The following is a 14,274-nucleotide window of genomic DNA, read 5'->3' on the forward strand; positions in this document are numbered from 1 at the left end:
AAGGTCAGGAGGGAATGCTTCTAGAACATGGCCATATATCCCGAAAAACCTACAACAACCCAGTGATTCCAGCCATGAAAGCCTTCAACAATACAAAAACAACTTTATTTTTGTACCGTGCCTCCAGGGCACTCAGGGTGGTTTACATATGGCACAATGTGCCTAAAACAACGCATAAAATCAACACACAATACAATGCAAGATAAAATCAATATCATATTAAATAATAATTTAAGCTCAAAAACAGCATCCAGTAACCCATGGTGAGAACTGTTGTAAAACATGGCCAACTGTAGGCAGGAACAAGGAAATAGGATAATGCAAGCTGTAGCAAATAAACTGGCCATACCGATACAGAAGGAAGCCCAGCAGCAGCTACCAACACCAGGGATGCTGTGGACAGCGATCTTCCTCTTTGTTGCTAGTTATACAGTAGAGTCTTGCTTATCCAACGTGAACGGGCCAGCAGAACGTTGGATAAGCGTTGGATAAGCACAGAGTGTTTGCGGACCAGGACATCCATAGGGATACCAAGGTGCTAGTTTATAAAGCTATTGTCCTCCCAACCCTGCTATATGCCTGTGAAACGTGGACTGTCTACAGATGTCACATGCAACTCCTGGAATGATTCCATCAACGTTGCCTCCTAAAAATCCTGCAAATCTCTTAGGAAGGCAGGCGGACAAATGTCAGCATGCTGGAAGAAGCAAAGACCACCAGCATTCAAGCGATGGTCCTCCGCCATCAACTCCACTGGACCCGCCACGTTGTCTGAATGCCCAATCATGGTCTCCCAAAGCAGTTACTCTACTCCAAACTCAAGAACGGAAAACTGAATGTTGGTGGGCAGGAAAAGAGATTTAAAGATGGGCTCAAAGCCAACCTTAAAAACTCTGGCATGGACACAGAGAACTGGGAAGCCCTGGCCCTTGAGTGCTCTAGCTGGAGGTCAGCTGTGACCAGCAGTACTGTAGAATGTGAAGAGACATGAATGGAGGGCAAAAGAGAGAAAGGTGCCAAGAGGAAGGCACATCAAGCCAACCTCGACCAGGGCCACCTTCCACCTGGAAACCGATGCCCTCATTGTAGGAGAACATGCAGGTCAAGAATAGGGCTCCACAGTCACCTACATACCCACCGCCAGGACACCGCACTTGGAAGACAATCTTACTCAGACAATGAGGGATCAACTAAGTAAGTAAGTAAAGGATAAGCGAAAATGTTGGATAATAAGGAGGGATTAAGGAAAAGCGTATTAAACGTCAAATTACGTTATGATTTTACATATTAAGCACCAAAACATCATGTTTGCAACAAATTGACAGAAAAAGCAGTTTAACACAAGGTAAAACTATGTAGTAATTACTGTATTTACAAATTTAGCACCAAAATATTGCAATGTATTGAAACAGCTGTGGATCTGGGCGGGAGGCAGATTGCGTTGGATAATACAGAATGGTGGATGAGTGAAGGTTGGATAAGTGAGACTCTACTGTATTGTCTTTTTGCCTTTCAAGTCCTTTTTCTTTCTACTTCTGCCTTCTGCAGCTGGCCCAGTGGCCGCTTGGACCACATGGCCCTGAAAACGGCACTCTCCTTCTCGTTCCCCCTTGCATGCACCTAGCCTTGATCCCAATAACTTTGTGTAACTCTGACTTCCCCCATAGGTACTGAAACCTACCCATTTGCTGGGTTTTCTCTGGTGTCCACAGATCTTTTGTGTGCATTTTCCCCTTCCCCATAGATATCAGTGTAGCTACCCATTTGCAGGGTTCCCTCAATATCCACAGGCCCTTCTGTGTGTGTGCATTTTCTATATTATATTTTATGTTTCAATATAAAATCCTTTTTGGAGAAGCATGCCACTGATCAAGTCTTTCTGGTGACATTTTGCCTACATCTCCTGACCTGGGAAGTCCATCCAGTTGTCTTCCTGGGCTTCATCTACATCAGTGTTTCTCAAGCTGGGGGTCAGAACCCCTGAGGGGGTCGCGAGGGGGTGTCTGAGGGGTCACCAAAGACCATAAGAAAATACAGTATTTTCTGATGGTCATGGGGATTCCATGTGGGAAGTTTGAGCCAATTCTATCGTTGCTGGAGTTCAGAATGTTCTTTGATTGTAATGAACTATAAATCCCAGCAACTACAACTCCCAAATGTCAAGATCTATTTTCCCCAGACTCCACCAGTGTTCACATTTGGGCATATTGAGTATTTGTGCCAAGTTTGGTCCAGATCCACCATTGCATGAGCCCACAGTGCTCTCTGGATATAGGTGAACTACAACTCCCAAATTCAAGGTCAATGCCCATCAAACCCTTCCAGTGTTTTCCATTGGTCATGGGAGCCAAGTTTGGTTCAAATCCATCACTGGTGGAGTTCAGAATGCTCTTTGATTATAAGTGAACTATAAATCCCAGCAACTACAACTCCCAAATTACAAAATCAATCCTCCCCCAACCCCACTAGCATTCACATTTGGGTGTATTGGGTATTTGTGCCCAGTTTGGTCCAGTGAATGAAAATGCATCCTGCATATCAGGTATTTACATTATGATTTATAACAGTAGTAAAATGACTGTTATGAAGTAGCAACGAAAACAATATTATGGTTGGGTGTCACCACAACATGAGGGACTGTATGAAGGGGTCGTGGCATTAGGAAGGTTGAGAACCACTGATCTACATCAAAAGGACTCAATCATCCATCACCCTCAGGCCGGTCCATCTATACTGGTCCCATAGACCCCTGATTGGGCCACCTGTCCCATTCAGCCAATATGGCAGGAGGTTATGCCCCATTCTCCAACAATAAAACTTCCTCTTTCCCAGAAATAAACTACTTAATCCTATCAGTATGAACAATATTTATGCTTTTGGACTCTATAGACAGCAGCGCCAGGGGCACTCGACCCATTTGCTGGAACCGGTAAATGCATATCGAAACTCGGTATCCTTGCTTGAGGTTTTGCTATCTGTAGCTCGGGTCTCATTATCCACGGCCGTTTTAAGTTGCTCTATTTCACTATTTGCCTATGTTTTCAATAGTAAATGGCTTTGTAAATACATAGTCCATGGGGAGAGGTTGCCACCCAGAGCTTTCTTTTCCCCTCCTCTTTGAAGAGAGCAATCCCATCATGAATTTTAAACTCGTGTCTTGTGTCTCAATCTTTGTTTTGTGTATTTTAATATGTATGTTGAAGAAATATGTTTTAATATGTTTACTTTATAGAAGATTATGTGTTTGTGGTGATGTTGTAACCGGCTTCGAGCCACAAGGAGACGCAGGTAAGAAATAAAAGTATATTGTTGTTGTTGTTGTTGTTGTTGTTGTTGTTGTTATTATTACCTGGAACAGGTTCCGTCCAGATTTTCAAGCCAGACATTGTTCAGACCAGTAACCTTTCCACTTTCTCATCTTTTAAATTCAGCCCATTCGCCTACATCCAACTGATTCCAGGCAGTGTTCAAGCATATTGACAGCATCTTTGGTGTTAAGTGACAAGCAATAGAGCTCAGTGTCACCAGGATATTGGGCACACATCTTTGAATTACCTCTCTCAGCAGCTTCATACAGATGATTAATAACATGGGAGAGAGAACAGAACCCTGTGGTACACCATATGCCAAAAGCATATGGTTCACTGCCATGTTCCTCTTCACTGGAAGTCACCTTTCAATCTCTCTCTCTCTCCTTATCCCTCTCTCTCAGCAACAAACTGAAATGCCAATTTTATTTTGGGGGCACGACTAAGAAGCATTGGGAGGGTGCAAAAATAAAAACAAAAACCAACATAGCCCTGCAGCTGAACTTTGCCCTGCTCTGAAGATGCTGTCAAAAGGTTTGTGAAGAAGCAATGTGAAATCGTTTGTTTAAAAAGAAAACTCCAAATGGGTTGCTATAAGTTTTTCAGGCTGTATGGCCACATTCCAGAAGCATTCTCTCCTGACATTTCACCTGCATTTATGACAGGCATCCTCAGAGGTTGTGAGGTCTGTTGGAAACTAGGAATATTGGGTTTATATGTCTGTGGAATGATGTCCAGGGAGGGAGAAAGAACTCTTGTCTGTTGCAGGTAGGTCTGAATGTTTCCATTGGCCACCTTGATTAGCATTTAATGGCCTAGCAGTTTTCAAGGTGTGGATTCTTTCTGCCTGGGGGAATCCTTTGTTGAGGGGTGATTAGCTGTCCCTGATTGTTTATTGTCTGGAGTTCCTCTGTTTTTGAAAGTTGTTCTTTATTTACTGTTATGAATTTGGAGTTTTTTTAAATACTGGTAGCCAGATTTTGTTCATTTTCATGGTTTCTTCCTTTCTGTTGAAATTGTCCACATTCCTGTGGATTTCAATGGCTTCTCTGTGTAGTCTGACATGGTAGTTGTTAGAGTGGTCCAGCGTTTCTGTGTTTTCAAATAATGTGCTGTGTCCAGGTTGGTTCATCAGGTGCTCTGTTATGGCTGACTTCTCCAACCAGAGAATTCACACCTACTTCCAACAGACAAGAGTTCTTCCTCCCACTCTGGACATTTCACAGATATATAAACCCCATTTTCCTAGTATCTAATAGACCTCACAACCTCTGAGGATGCCTGCCATAGATGCAGGTAAAATGTCAGGAGAGAATGCTTCTGGAACATGGCTATACAGCCCGAAAAACTTACAGCAACCCAGTGATTCCAGCCATGAAAGCTTTCGACAATATATTAAAACTCTAAATGATGGCTTCCCAAAGACAAGTATTGTAGGTGTTCTGTGAAAAGATAGGGAATTACATTAATTCCTGCACTAACAGCTGAACTTTATCTCTGCAAAATGCCTGGCTGACTTGCTGTTCTTCTGGATGTATGCATGGGAAACATTAGACATAATGATGAGGAATTGCATAGACAGCTGTTGCTTTATCAATGTCTCTATGTGGAGAGCCAAAACATATTCTGGAGGCTCACCTTTGGGGTTGGCTAATGGAATCGCTCGGCTGTTTTGCATAACCGAGGCCTTCCATCTGCAAGCGAATCGTGTCAAGAAAGGCATTTTGACGGTGGTTGATTATCTCATGATTGGAATCTAAACGAGGCCCCCAAGTCCCAGGCAGGAAAAACGAGCACATTCTCTCTGCATCTCAGCTGCTACCATATTGCTGGAGAACATAACTCTAGCTGGAATTTTTGCATGTGCATTTGCATACAATCCCAGTTTGGAGGTGAGTTTGGAATGCCATAGATCCACATTTCTTGATCATTCTAATGTTTATAATAATTTTTACAATACAAACAAACCAACTGAGAAAAGGGCAGGAATGGATTTTTCCCTAGGCCAAATCGTGAAGGTCAAAAACCAAAGAATTGTTCAGCCCTTTCTTTCCCCTGGGATCTGGAAATCATGATTAGAATACCGCAACCCCACTTTTGCAAAGTAGTGCAAGCTGCAAAGATAGACTGTCCCTGCTTCGATTCAGTGGAGCTTGTTCACCTTAAGATCGCAGAGACTTCCGAAGAGATGCTTTTTATGATCAGGACTGTGTGTACTGTAAGATGGTGATTCCCAAACTGTGCTTTTAGTCTTATAGCACAAAAAATAGAAGCAATCGCTGTTGTATATCATCCTGATCAGACTGTGATTGTGTCTGATGTTCATGTTGATATTCATGATGGGAATGGGGATGTTGATCCGGTTTCTGGGCCAGGGTCTGGGGATGAGGGGGTCGCTTGGGCCTGAATGGAGTTTAAAAGAGAGGCCAGAGAGGCCTGAGTTGCTGCAAGAGGATCCTCAAGGTCCCAGACTTGGGAAATAATAATAATAATAATAATAATAATAATAATAATAATACCATCTGCCTGTGACAAAGAACTGGTGGGATCACAAGCCTGAAAAGGTTACAGAAAATTTGTGATTTTATTTTGAACACATGGCTTTTGTAATTGTATGATATTGTATGATCTGTATTTTAATGTATTTTGTATTAATGTATTATGATATTATTATGTTTACTATATTTGTGTTGAATTTTCTGCTGTTAGCTGGCCTGAGTCCCTCTTCGGAGGTCGAGAAGAGCTCTAAATAAATAAATAAATAAAATGAACATGTCAAACTACTCTGGGACTTCTGAATTCAGACTGACAGAGTTTTGGAGCACAATACTCCTGACCTCACGATCATGTTAAAAAACAAAGTATGGCTTGTTGATGTTACAATCTCAGGTGACAGCAGGATTGAAGAGAAACAACTGGAAAAGGTGACATGATATGAGGATATAAAGATCGAACTGCAAAGACTGGCTCAAGCCAAGTCAGGGTGGTCCCAGTGGTAATCGGCACACTGGGTGCAGTGCCTAAAGACCTTGGCCTGCATTTAAACACAATCAGCACTGACAAAATTACCATCTGCCAGCTGCAGAAGACCACCTTATTGGGATCTGCACGCATTATTTGCTGATACATCACACAGTCCTAGACACTTGGGAAGTGTCCGACAATACAACAGCCAGCAGAATGATCTTGTCTGCTGTGGACTCATCTTGTTATGTTTCAGATGATAATAATAATAATAATAATAATAATAATAATAATAATAATAATAACTGTATCCCTGGTCAGTTATCTGAGAAGGAAGTTGATTTTGAGGTACAGGGTGCAGGAGTTAATGATGGGAGCAAGACCTTGAACAGGAAAAGAAGTTTTAGTCAACAGAGGCAGTCCGTGCATAAGACACTCAGCTAGACTTCAACAGAAGATACGATAGCAAACTGAAACTAAGAAAGAATCCTGGAAGAGTTATTATCATGGGGAAAAGGTGTCTCCACTGAAGCTTTATCACCAATCCCTGTTTCTATAAGAAGCCAGGTTTTTCAAAATCTAATTATCACAGGGACAGAAAATAAAGTGAAATCTCCTGAACAGGGCACAAACAACAAAAGAAACACCACAGGGGTGTTAACCCTTCCCTATGCTATCCAAAGCTCTCTCTCTCTGTGTGTGTGTGTGTGTGTGTGTGTGTAAATATATTTGGCTGGAGTTGCACTTAAATAATGTACCTGCTCCGACCTACAAACAAATTCAACTTAAGAACAAACCTACAGAACTGCCTGTATAGGAGTAAGTTGGATGTTGCTCCAGATCCACATACTCAGCTGTCTGGCATAAAGATCAATTTCAAAACTATTTTAAGTACAAGAAGAGACAATTTCCTTCATCCAATATTTTCTTGTATCAAAATAAATGTTTGTGGTGATATTCAAACTGGTTTCCCTTTATTTCCAAACCTATTACATTATATACAACACTCAGGCAAAAGGAGAAGATGAAAGGAGGAGGAAATTGTGTTCAAAAGGCTTAGGGATAGAGTTGGGGTTCTGCGGGAAAAGAAGTCTCCATAACCAAAAATATTTGGGAACCACTGCTGCAGAAAGCCAAAGAAAAGTAGAATGTGGTACCACAAATATATAGTAGCCTGAACATTTGATTTGATCCTCATCCGAATTACCGATATGAGTGAAACCATGATGGCTAGTGACATCTCGGAATCTGGTATGACAATTGTGATGTAGCTATCATGAGGAGTAACTTATATGACTACAGAGCAAAAGGAAAACTCCAGCCAACAGGCTTATCCGGCACAGCAAGAGTTCACTGGAGTCTCCGCATTATTTAGGAATGATTCCCACCCTGGTTATCCATTGCAAAGGATACAGAGGGCACCTTGGTGTGATTTCCAATCGGTGTCTGGCAATAATTCAGGGATGTGGTCTGTTCCACTTCTCTTCCCCAGGAGAAGGAATAATATCAATACATGAAGCACCATCAGCCTATCATTTTTGGATTTATTTATGCATCAAAGGCAACGCTGCCAAGCTACACAGGAAATGCAAACAAGAGACCGAGCCCATCTGCCACCAGTTCTCAAAGTTCTGCCGTGCTTTGCTCAGGAAGACACAATTTTGAAAAGAAACCCACTTCGGCTTAGTATTCTTCCTCTGTTATCTGACGCCTCTCCAACTGGCATTAATTAATGAACTATTCCAAATTTACTTATTAATAATGATTGGAGTGCTTTGTAAACTCCAACCATTTTGCATGAATTAAAGAATGTGTAATGAAGTTTTAATGAAGCCACGTACACAGCTAATGTAGCATTTGCGTTTAGCATGCTGATGGCAGCGTTGGAGGCACCAAGCTCTGGAGGAGGTTTCAGACATTGGAAAGGGTCTCTTCAATGCTGTACCACTGCAACTTCAGTCCTGGGGATGACCATCATTGGGTCTCTAATAGGGGATCCAAAGCAAGCGCACAAGTGGCCTAGTACCAACCTCAAGGAGAGGTTAGTGCCAGGTTTCCATATTCCATAACCAGGTTGACCCATTTTTGTCTTGCGGTTCCTTCATCATTTTTACCGTCAGCTAATTACGCTGTATGTGATGAGGAAAACTCCTTAGGTGCCGATTTGAGCCAGGCTTAGAACAGCAGGCCCGGGCTTAGCACAGCAGGCTAAACTGCTGTGCTGCAGAAAAAATCCTGCCAATCAAAAGATCAGCAGTTTGAGCCCAGGTCAGGGAGAGTACCCGCCATTAGCTACAGCTCACCTGCCCACCTAGCAGGTCAAAAGCAGAAATGCGAGTAGATAAAATAGGTACCACTTTTAGCAGGGAGGTAATAAAAGCGCCCTTAAGGACACTGATCAGAGGAAAGCTCCTCGGCATGGAAGATGGAGGAACAGCATGCCTGGAGTCACACACAGCCTCCAAGATGCTGGAAATAAGATGGGAAAAACTGCCTTTACCTCTGTTTGTGTTGTCTGTCCTTGTTAATTGTATAATTGGCATTGAATGCTTGCCGTATGTGTGTTCCGTAAGCCACTCTGAGTCCCCTTCGGGGAGAGAAGGGCAGGGTATAAATACTGTAAATAAATAAATCTTGCTATCAGTGGAGACTGAAATGGCATTTTCAAGTTGGAAGACCTTCCACACTATATGCTATAGTATTTTGCTCTTTCTATGCCGGGCCACACTCTAGATATCTTGATTTTTTTTAGCCACTTAGTGTCAAATTTAGTCTCTGAAATAAAATGTTGAATGACAGTATCAGCTGTGGGATAAGGATGCTTTTATCACCTACAACTTCCCCTCATATTTTGAAAGCTTTTAGGATCCAAGCAAGAGCTATTCTAGAGTAGCATGGCAGTTAATACCCAAGGTTATTGATTAATGTGACAAACCTTCTGATATATTTGGCTGTTAAGCTGTTCGTTTAACCTTTAAAAAAATCTTGGCACCGAGTTTGCAAGAGTTTGTATTTCCAAAGTTTTTTTAATTATTTTTTGAAATGTTGCAATAAAACTTAGAATCATATTTAGAATCGTACTTACAACTCCCTGCCAAGAATCAGGGAAATCGCATTCAAAGCACTCCTGACAGATGGCCATCCAACCTCTCCTTAAAAGCCTCCAATAAAGGCGCCCCCACCAGACTCCGGGGCAGAGAGAGTTCCACTGCTGAACAGCTCTCTCTCACCATTATGGTGTTCTTCCTCATGTTCAGGTGCAATCTCCTTTCTTTCCTGTAGTTTGAAGCCATTGTTCCACGCCCTAGTCCCCAGGGCAGCAGAAAACAAGCCTGCTCCCTCCTCCTTATGACTTCCCCTCACATCTTTATCCATGGGCCTCATCATGTCTCCTCTCAGCCTTCTCTTCTGCAGGCTAAACATGCCCAGCTCTTTAAGCCACTCCTCTTAGGGCTTGTTTTCCAAACCCTTGATCCTTTGAGTCGCCCTCCTCTGGACACATTCCAGATTGTCAACCCCTCCCTTCAATTGTGGGGCCCAGAACTGGACACAGTGTGATTCCAGGTGTGGTCTAAACAAGGCAGAATAGAGGGGGAGCATGACTTCCCTGGATCTAGACACTATATTCCTATTTATGCAGGCCAAAATGCCACTGGATTTTTTTAGCTGCCGCATCACATTGTTGGCTCATATTCACCTTCTTGTCCACGAGAGCTCCAAGATCTTTTTCTATCTATTACTGTTGAGCCAGGCATCGCCCCCCATTCTTTATCTTTGCATTTCATTTTCTCTGCCTAAGTGGAGTATCTTGCATGCGTCTCTGATAAACTTCATTTTGTTAGTTTTGGTCAATCATCTCTCTAATCTGTTAAGACTGTTTTGAATTCTGCTTCTGTCTTCTGGAGTTTTGGCTCTCCTCCCAATTTGGTGTCGTCTGTAAACTTGATGAGCATGCCTTCTAACCCTTCACCTAAGTCATTAATAAAGCTCTTTAACAAGAACGGGTCCAGGATGGAACCCTGCTTCTGGCACTCCACTTGTCACCTCTTTCCAGGGTGAAGAGGAAACGCTGGGGAGAATCATCCTTTGGGAAGTTATATGAGACTTTCTGCACTCTGCTTCTATGACAGCCTCCTATGTTTATGTCAGGTTTACCAGTCTTGACTCCATTCAAAGCAATGCTTATGTGATCAATTCACTCCGACAAAGGTGAAACTTTATTCTGCATCTTTATTACATGTAAATTCCTTAAAACATCATTGAATGTGTTTCAACATCATGATTTCAAAAAGGGAAAAAGTCCCAAACAGAATCCGCTTACCAAAGTACAGTAAAAGCTCATTGAATGCTGGACTCGTTTTCTTACCATTCCTTTATCAAAAACACAATCATTGTGATGTTTCAACACACTTGTATCAGCTTATTTTGTTAGGAAAAAAAGTTTTTTAAAAACGGAGACAGAGTTTTAAAAAACGCAAAGAAAACATTTGAAATGCATTTCCCCTTTCCCCAAAGATCAACTGCATTTCTATTTTAAAAAAGAAGAAAAAAAGGATTTGGCCACCAAACACAAAGCTCTTTTGGGGCTTCTGAGAGATATACTGTCGGCGGACTCGAGAGGGCTCTCTGACCTGACTGCGGTGCAAACCCCAATCTCACAAATGCTCCCTGCTCATTTTCCTCCACTTTTACTATTTTCTTTCCCAACAGCCAAGTTGGCAGCCTGCAGTTCTCCATGTTTTGACCTACAACTGCGCTTTCATGGCTAGTTAGGAAGGAATCGGTAGTCCAAACAGTGTGCATCAAACCGACTTCTTTTCTTCTCCTCTTGAAAATCAAATCCAGGCCATAAGGTTTCTGACTGCTAACCACAGCCACACATCCAAGAGCACCATCTCCCCCTCTTTGCTCACAGAGGCAATTCAGGGTGCAACAGAACAAAACCATGCCAAGAGCATGATGCCCGTCAACATCCCATGGAAATGGTTTTCAGCCCATTAGGGCTAATTGGTCCCATCAGTTGAAAGACGACACCAGCGGATCCGGACAAGGGTCACAATCTTTCAAATCTAGCAGCTAAAGTCAAGTATCCTTGAGAACAGCAAGCCATGCTGTGCTTGAAACTTAAGTGTTTTAAAAAACAAAGAAGCGTTCTTTTCTTTTTAAGGTTTTGAAACAGAACCAACAGTCCCTTTAAAAACAACAACACTAAAGCAAGTCAACAGGTTGGAAATCCGTTAGCCTCATCGCACTAGAGAAAAGGAGCCCCCGATGGCGCAGTGGGTTAAACCCCTGTGCCGGCAAGACTGGAGACCAACAGGTTGCAGGTTCAAATCTGGGGAGAGCACGGATGAGCTCCCTCTATCAGCTCCTCACACAGGGACATGAGAGAAGCCTCCCACAAGGATGTTAAAACAACACAACATCCAGGCGTTCTTCCAGACGGCCAATTCTCTCACACCAGAAGCGACTTATAGTTTCTCAAGTCGGTCCTGACACGACCAAAAAAAAAAAAACCTAGAGAAAAAATCCACTTAAAATCTGGTTGCTGCCTCCTGCAGAATTCTGGGGTTTGTAATTTTGGGAGGAGCCTTTAACAGCCTCACTAAACTACAAACCCCAGAATTCCGCAAAAAGCAGAAACTGGATTTTAAGTGGATTTTTTCTCCAGAGTGATGAAGTAAGACTCCTTACTGCCAGAAACGGTCTCCCACATGAATTTTCCAGCCAAGGAGGTTACAAAGGGTTTCTTGAAATAGTCAAGGAAACACCTTGAGTTCTAACAAATTGCTGGACTCCAAACAGCTTGGAAAAGTTCCCTTTGGGACTACAAGTCTCAAAATCTCCCAGACCCCACAACAAAGATTATTTGGGGGGGGGGGGGGGTAGTCTCCAAACACTATGTAACACGATTTTTGTTCCTGGGTTATAAATATCATTTCCTAATTGGTTCTATCATCAAAACATGGAAAGACTTATTAAACTGCAAAAACTTTGTTTTTGTGGGAGGGACATCTGCTATAGCACATTTTTCAATGAATATCTCCGAATCTCAACCAATTCTACACAGTTTGTGTCAGCCACAAAAACAAAGTTTCTGGAATATAACAACTACTTTCAAAGTTTTGCTTTTTTTCATGTCAGGAGCAACTTGACTGCAAGTAGCTTCTGGTGTGAGAGAATTGGCCCTTTGCAAGCACATTGCCCAGGGGGTGCCTGGATGTTTTACCATCCTGTGGGAGGCTTCTCTCATGTCCCCGCATGAGGAGCTGGAGCTGACAGATGGGAGCTCACCCTGCTCCCTAGATTCAAACCGCCGACCTTTCAGTCAGCAGTCCTGCTGGCACAAAGGTTTAACCCATTACGCCACCCATTGGGCCACTGGGTGCTCCACTTTCAAAGTAAGTACTGCACAATTAAACTACACTTTCAAACCAGGAACAGTTTTTTTTCCTAATTCTGTTACATAGTGTAATTTTTACGAGCTCTAAGGCATTGCTGCTGATCACACATTTCCTATACTTAATGTACCCATCTCCTATGACTAAATACTTTGAGCAAAATACAGTAGCTACTGCTCTAAGGGAGGCATTTTCCTACCGTTTTCCAATGTTTCCATGATAGAAAAAATGCCCAGAAGGCTTAACACATGGTTTGAATACTCAAATCTGATCTTAAAGAAGTCTGGCCCTACCACCCACGGGACGCTCACCCCTTTCCCTTAATTTGATAATTCAACACAGAAAACAGATCTTTACTATACATTATAAAAAATGTCTGCACCTAGTGACCTGCAAGGAGGGAACGTCGGCTCTTCTCGGCTGGAGGAAAAGCAATACCGACGTGCCAAAATCCACAGCGCTGCACTCCTTCAAAAAAAAAAAAAAAAAAAAAGCCTTTCCATGAAGCACTTGGCAATAAAAACAGCATTTCCCTTTGTCCAAAGAAACACCGCCACTTAAATAAGTTTCTTTTACATACAGCATCCATGTACAGATTATATATACAGTACAAAACCAGACACACACGCTCACACCCACAGACATCGAAGGATGGGGAAAGGCAGACTCCTTCAGAAGTTCTGGAGCTCGGGAATGTTTCGGTAGAGGTCCAGCGTCTCAGGGTTGGAGAAGATCCCTCGCTGAGCCACTTCTTTCCCAGCAATGACTTGCTTGACAGCCACTTCAACTTTCTTTCCATTTATTGTGTACTGAGAAGCAGAGAAGAAGACATTGGTGAAGAAGCCATCAGGTTAGCACAGACATGACAACAGAAGATGGTTACTACCATTCACGGACTGAGGAGGAATACAATGTCCACTCAAACCAGCACATTCATTTTGAGGGGGATGAAAACCTACTTGAAAAATAGGGTGCTAGAGGCGCCATTTGCACTGCCATATAAATTCCAGATTATCTTCTTTGAACTGGATTATATGGCAGTGTAGATCTGAATTGGAAAGCCCTGTGCTGAAATGCGGTCCTTGCCAAAAAGCAAGAAAGACTATATTCTCCTGCTCGATCTTTGAGTCTTCAGGAGAAGGTCTTCTTTTGGTCCCACCACTTTCTGGGGTACAGCTAATATGAACACAAGGGTTTTTTTTCTTTATGACTGCTCTCAGCCTCTGGAAATTCCTAACTAAGATGAAGTTATTATTTATTAGTTTTACCTGTCTCCTGTTTTATCTCCCAAGCAAATGGTTCACTGTTTTGCATTAATTTCCCTTCCTCAGTCTTCATCTGGGGACTGGCACTGTTTTCTTTCTTTTTAAACTTCTTCAGTTACTTCAATGTTCAAAATATACAAACAAGTTATTTATTATTGGTATCCCTCTTTTTCTCTCTCTCTTTAAAAAAGACACCCAAAGTGGCTGGGTAACTGACCTCATCTGTTGTAGAAAGGGTTTTTACTGGGTAAATGGTGTATTTTCTTTCTTTCTACTGTCTGTGGCTTAATTTGAATGGATTTCTTCATTTAGACCAGTGGTTATCAACCTGTGAGT

General features: G+C 42.3%; 1 protein-coding gene across 1 annotated transcript in view; it reads right to left on the reverse strand.

Moving 5' to 3' along the window:
* Positions 1-10,482: 10,482 nt before the first annotated feature.
* The window catches only part of AACS (acetoacetyl-CoA synthetase), an 89,763-nt gene continuing 85,971 nt past the window's right edge, over positions 10,483-14,274 (reverse strand). The window contains exon 18 of the mRNA XM_060785588.2: positions 10,483-13,482. Coding sequence (XP_060641571.2) covers positions 13,345-13,482 — 138 coding nt within the window. The 3' untranslated portion in view covers positions 10,483-13,344. The remainder of the gene's footprint in view (positions 13,483-14,274) is intronic.

Source organism: Anolis sagrei, chromosome X (assembly GCF_037176765.1).
Source record: "Anolis sagrei isolate rAnoSag1 chromosome X, rAnoSag1.mat, whole genome shotgun sequence".
Classification (NCBI taxonomy): domain Eukaryota; kingdom Metazoa; phylum Chordata; class Lepidosauria; order Squamata; family Dactyloidae; genus Anolis; species Anolis sagrei.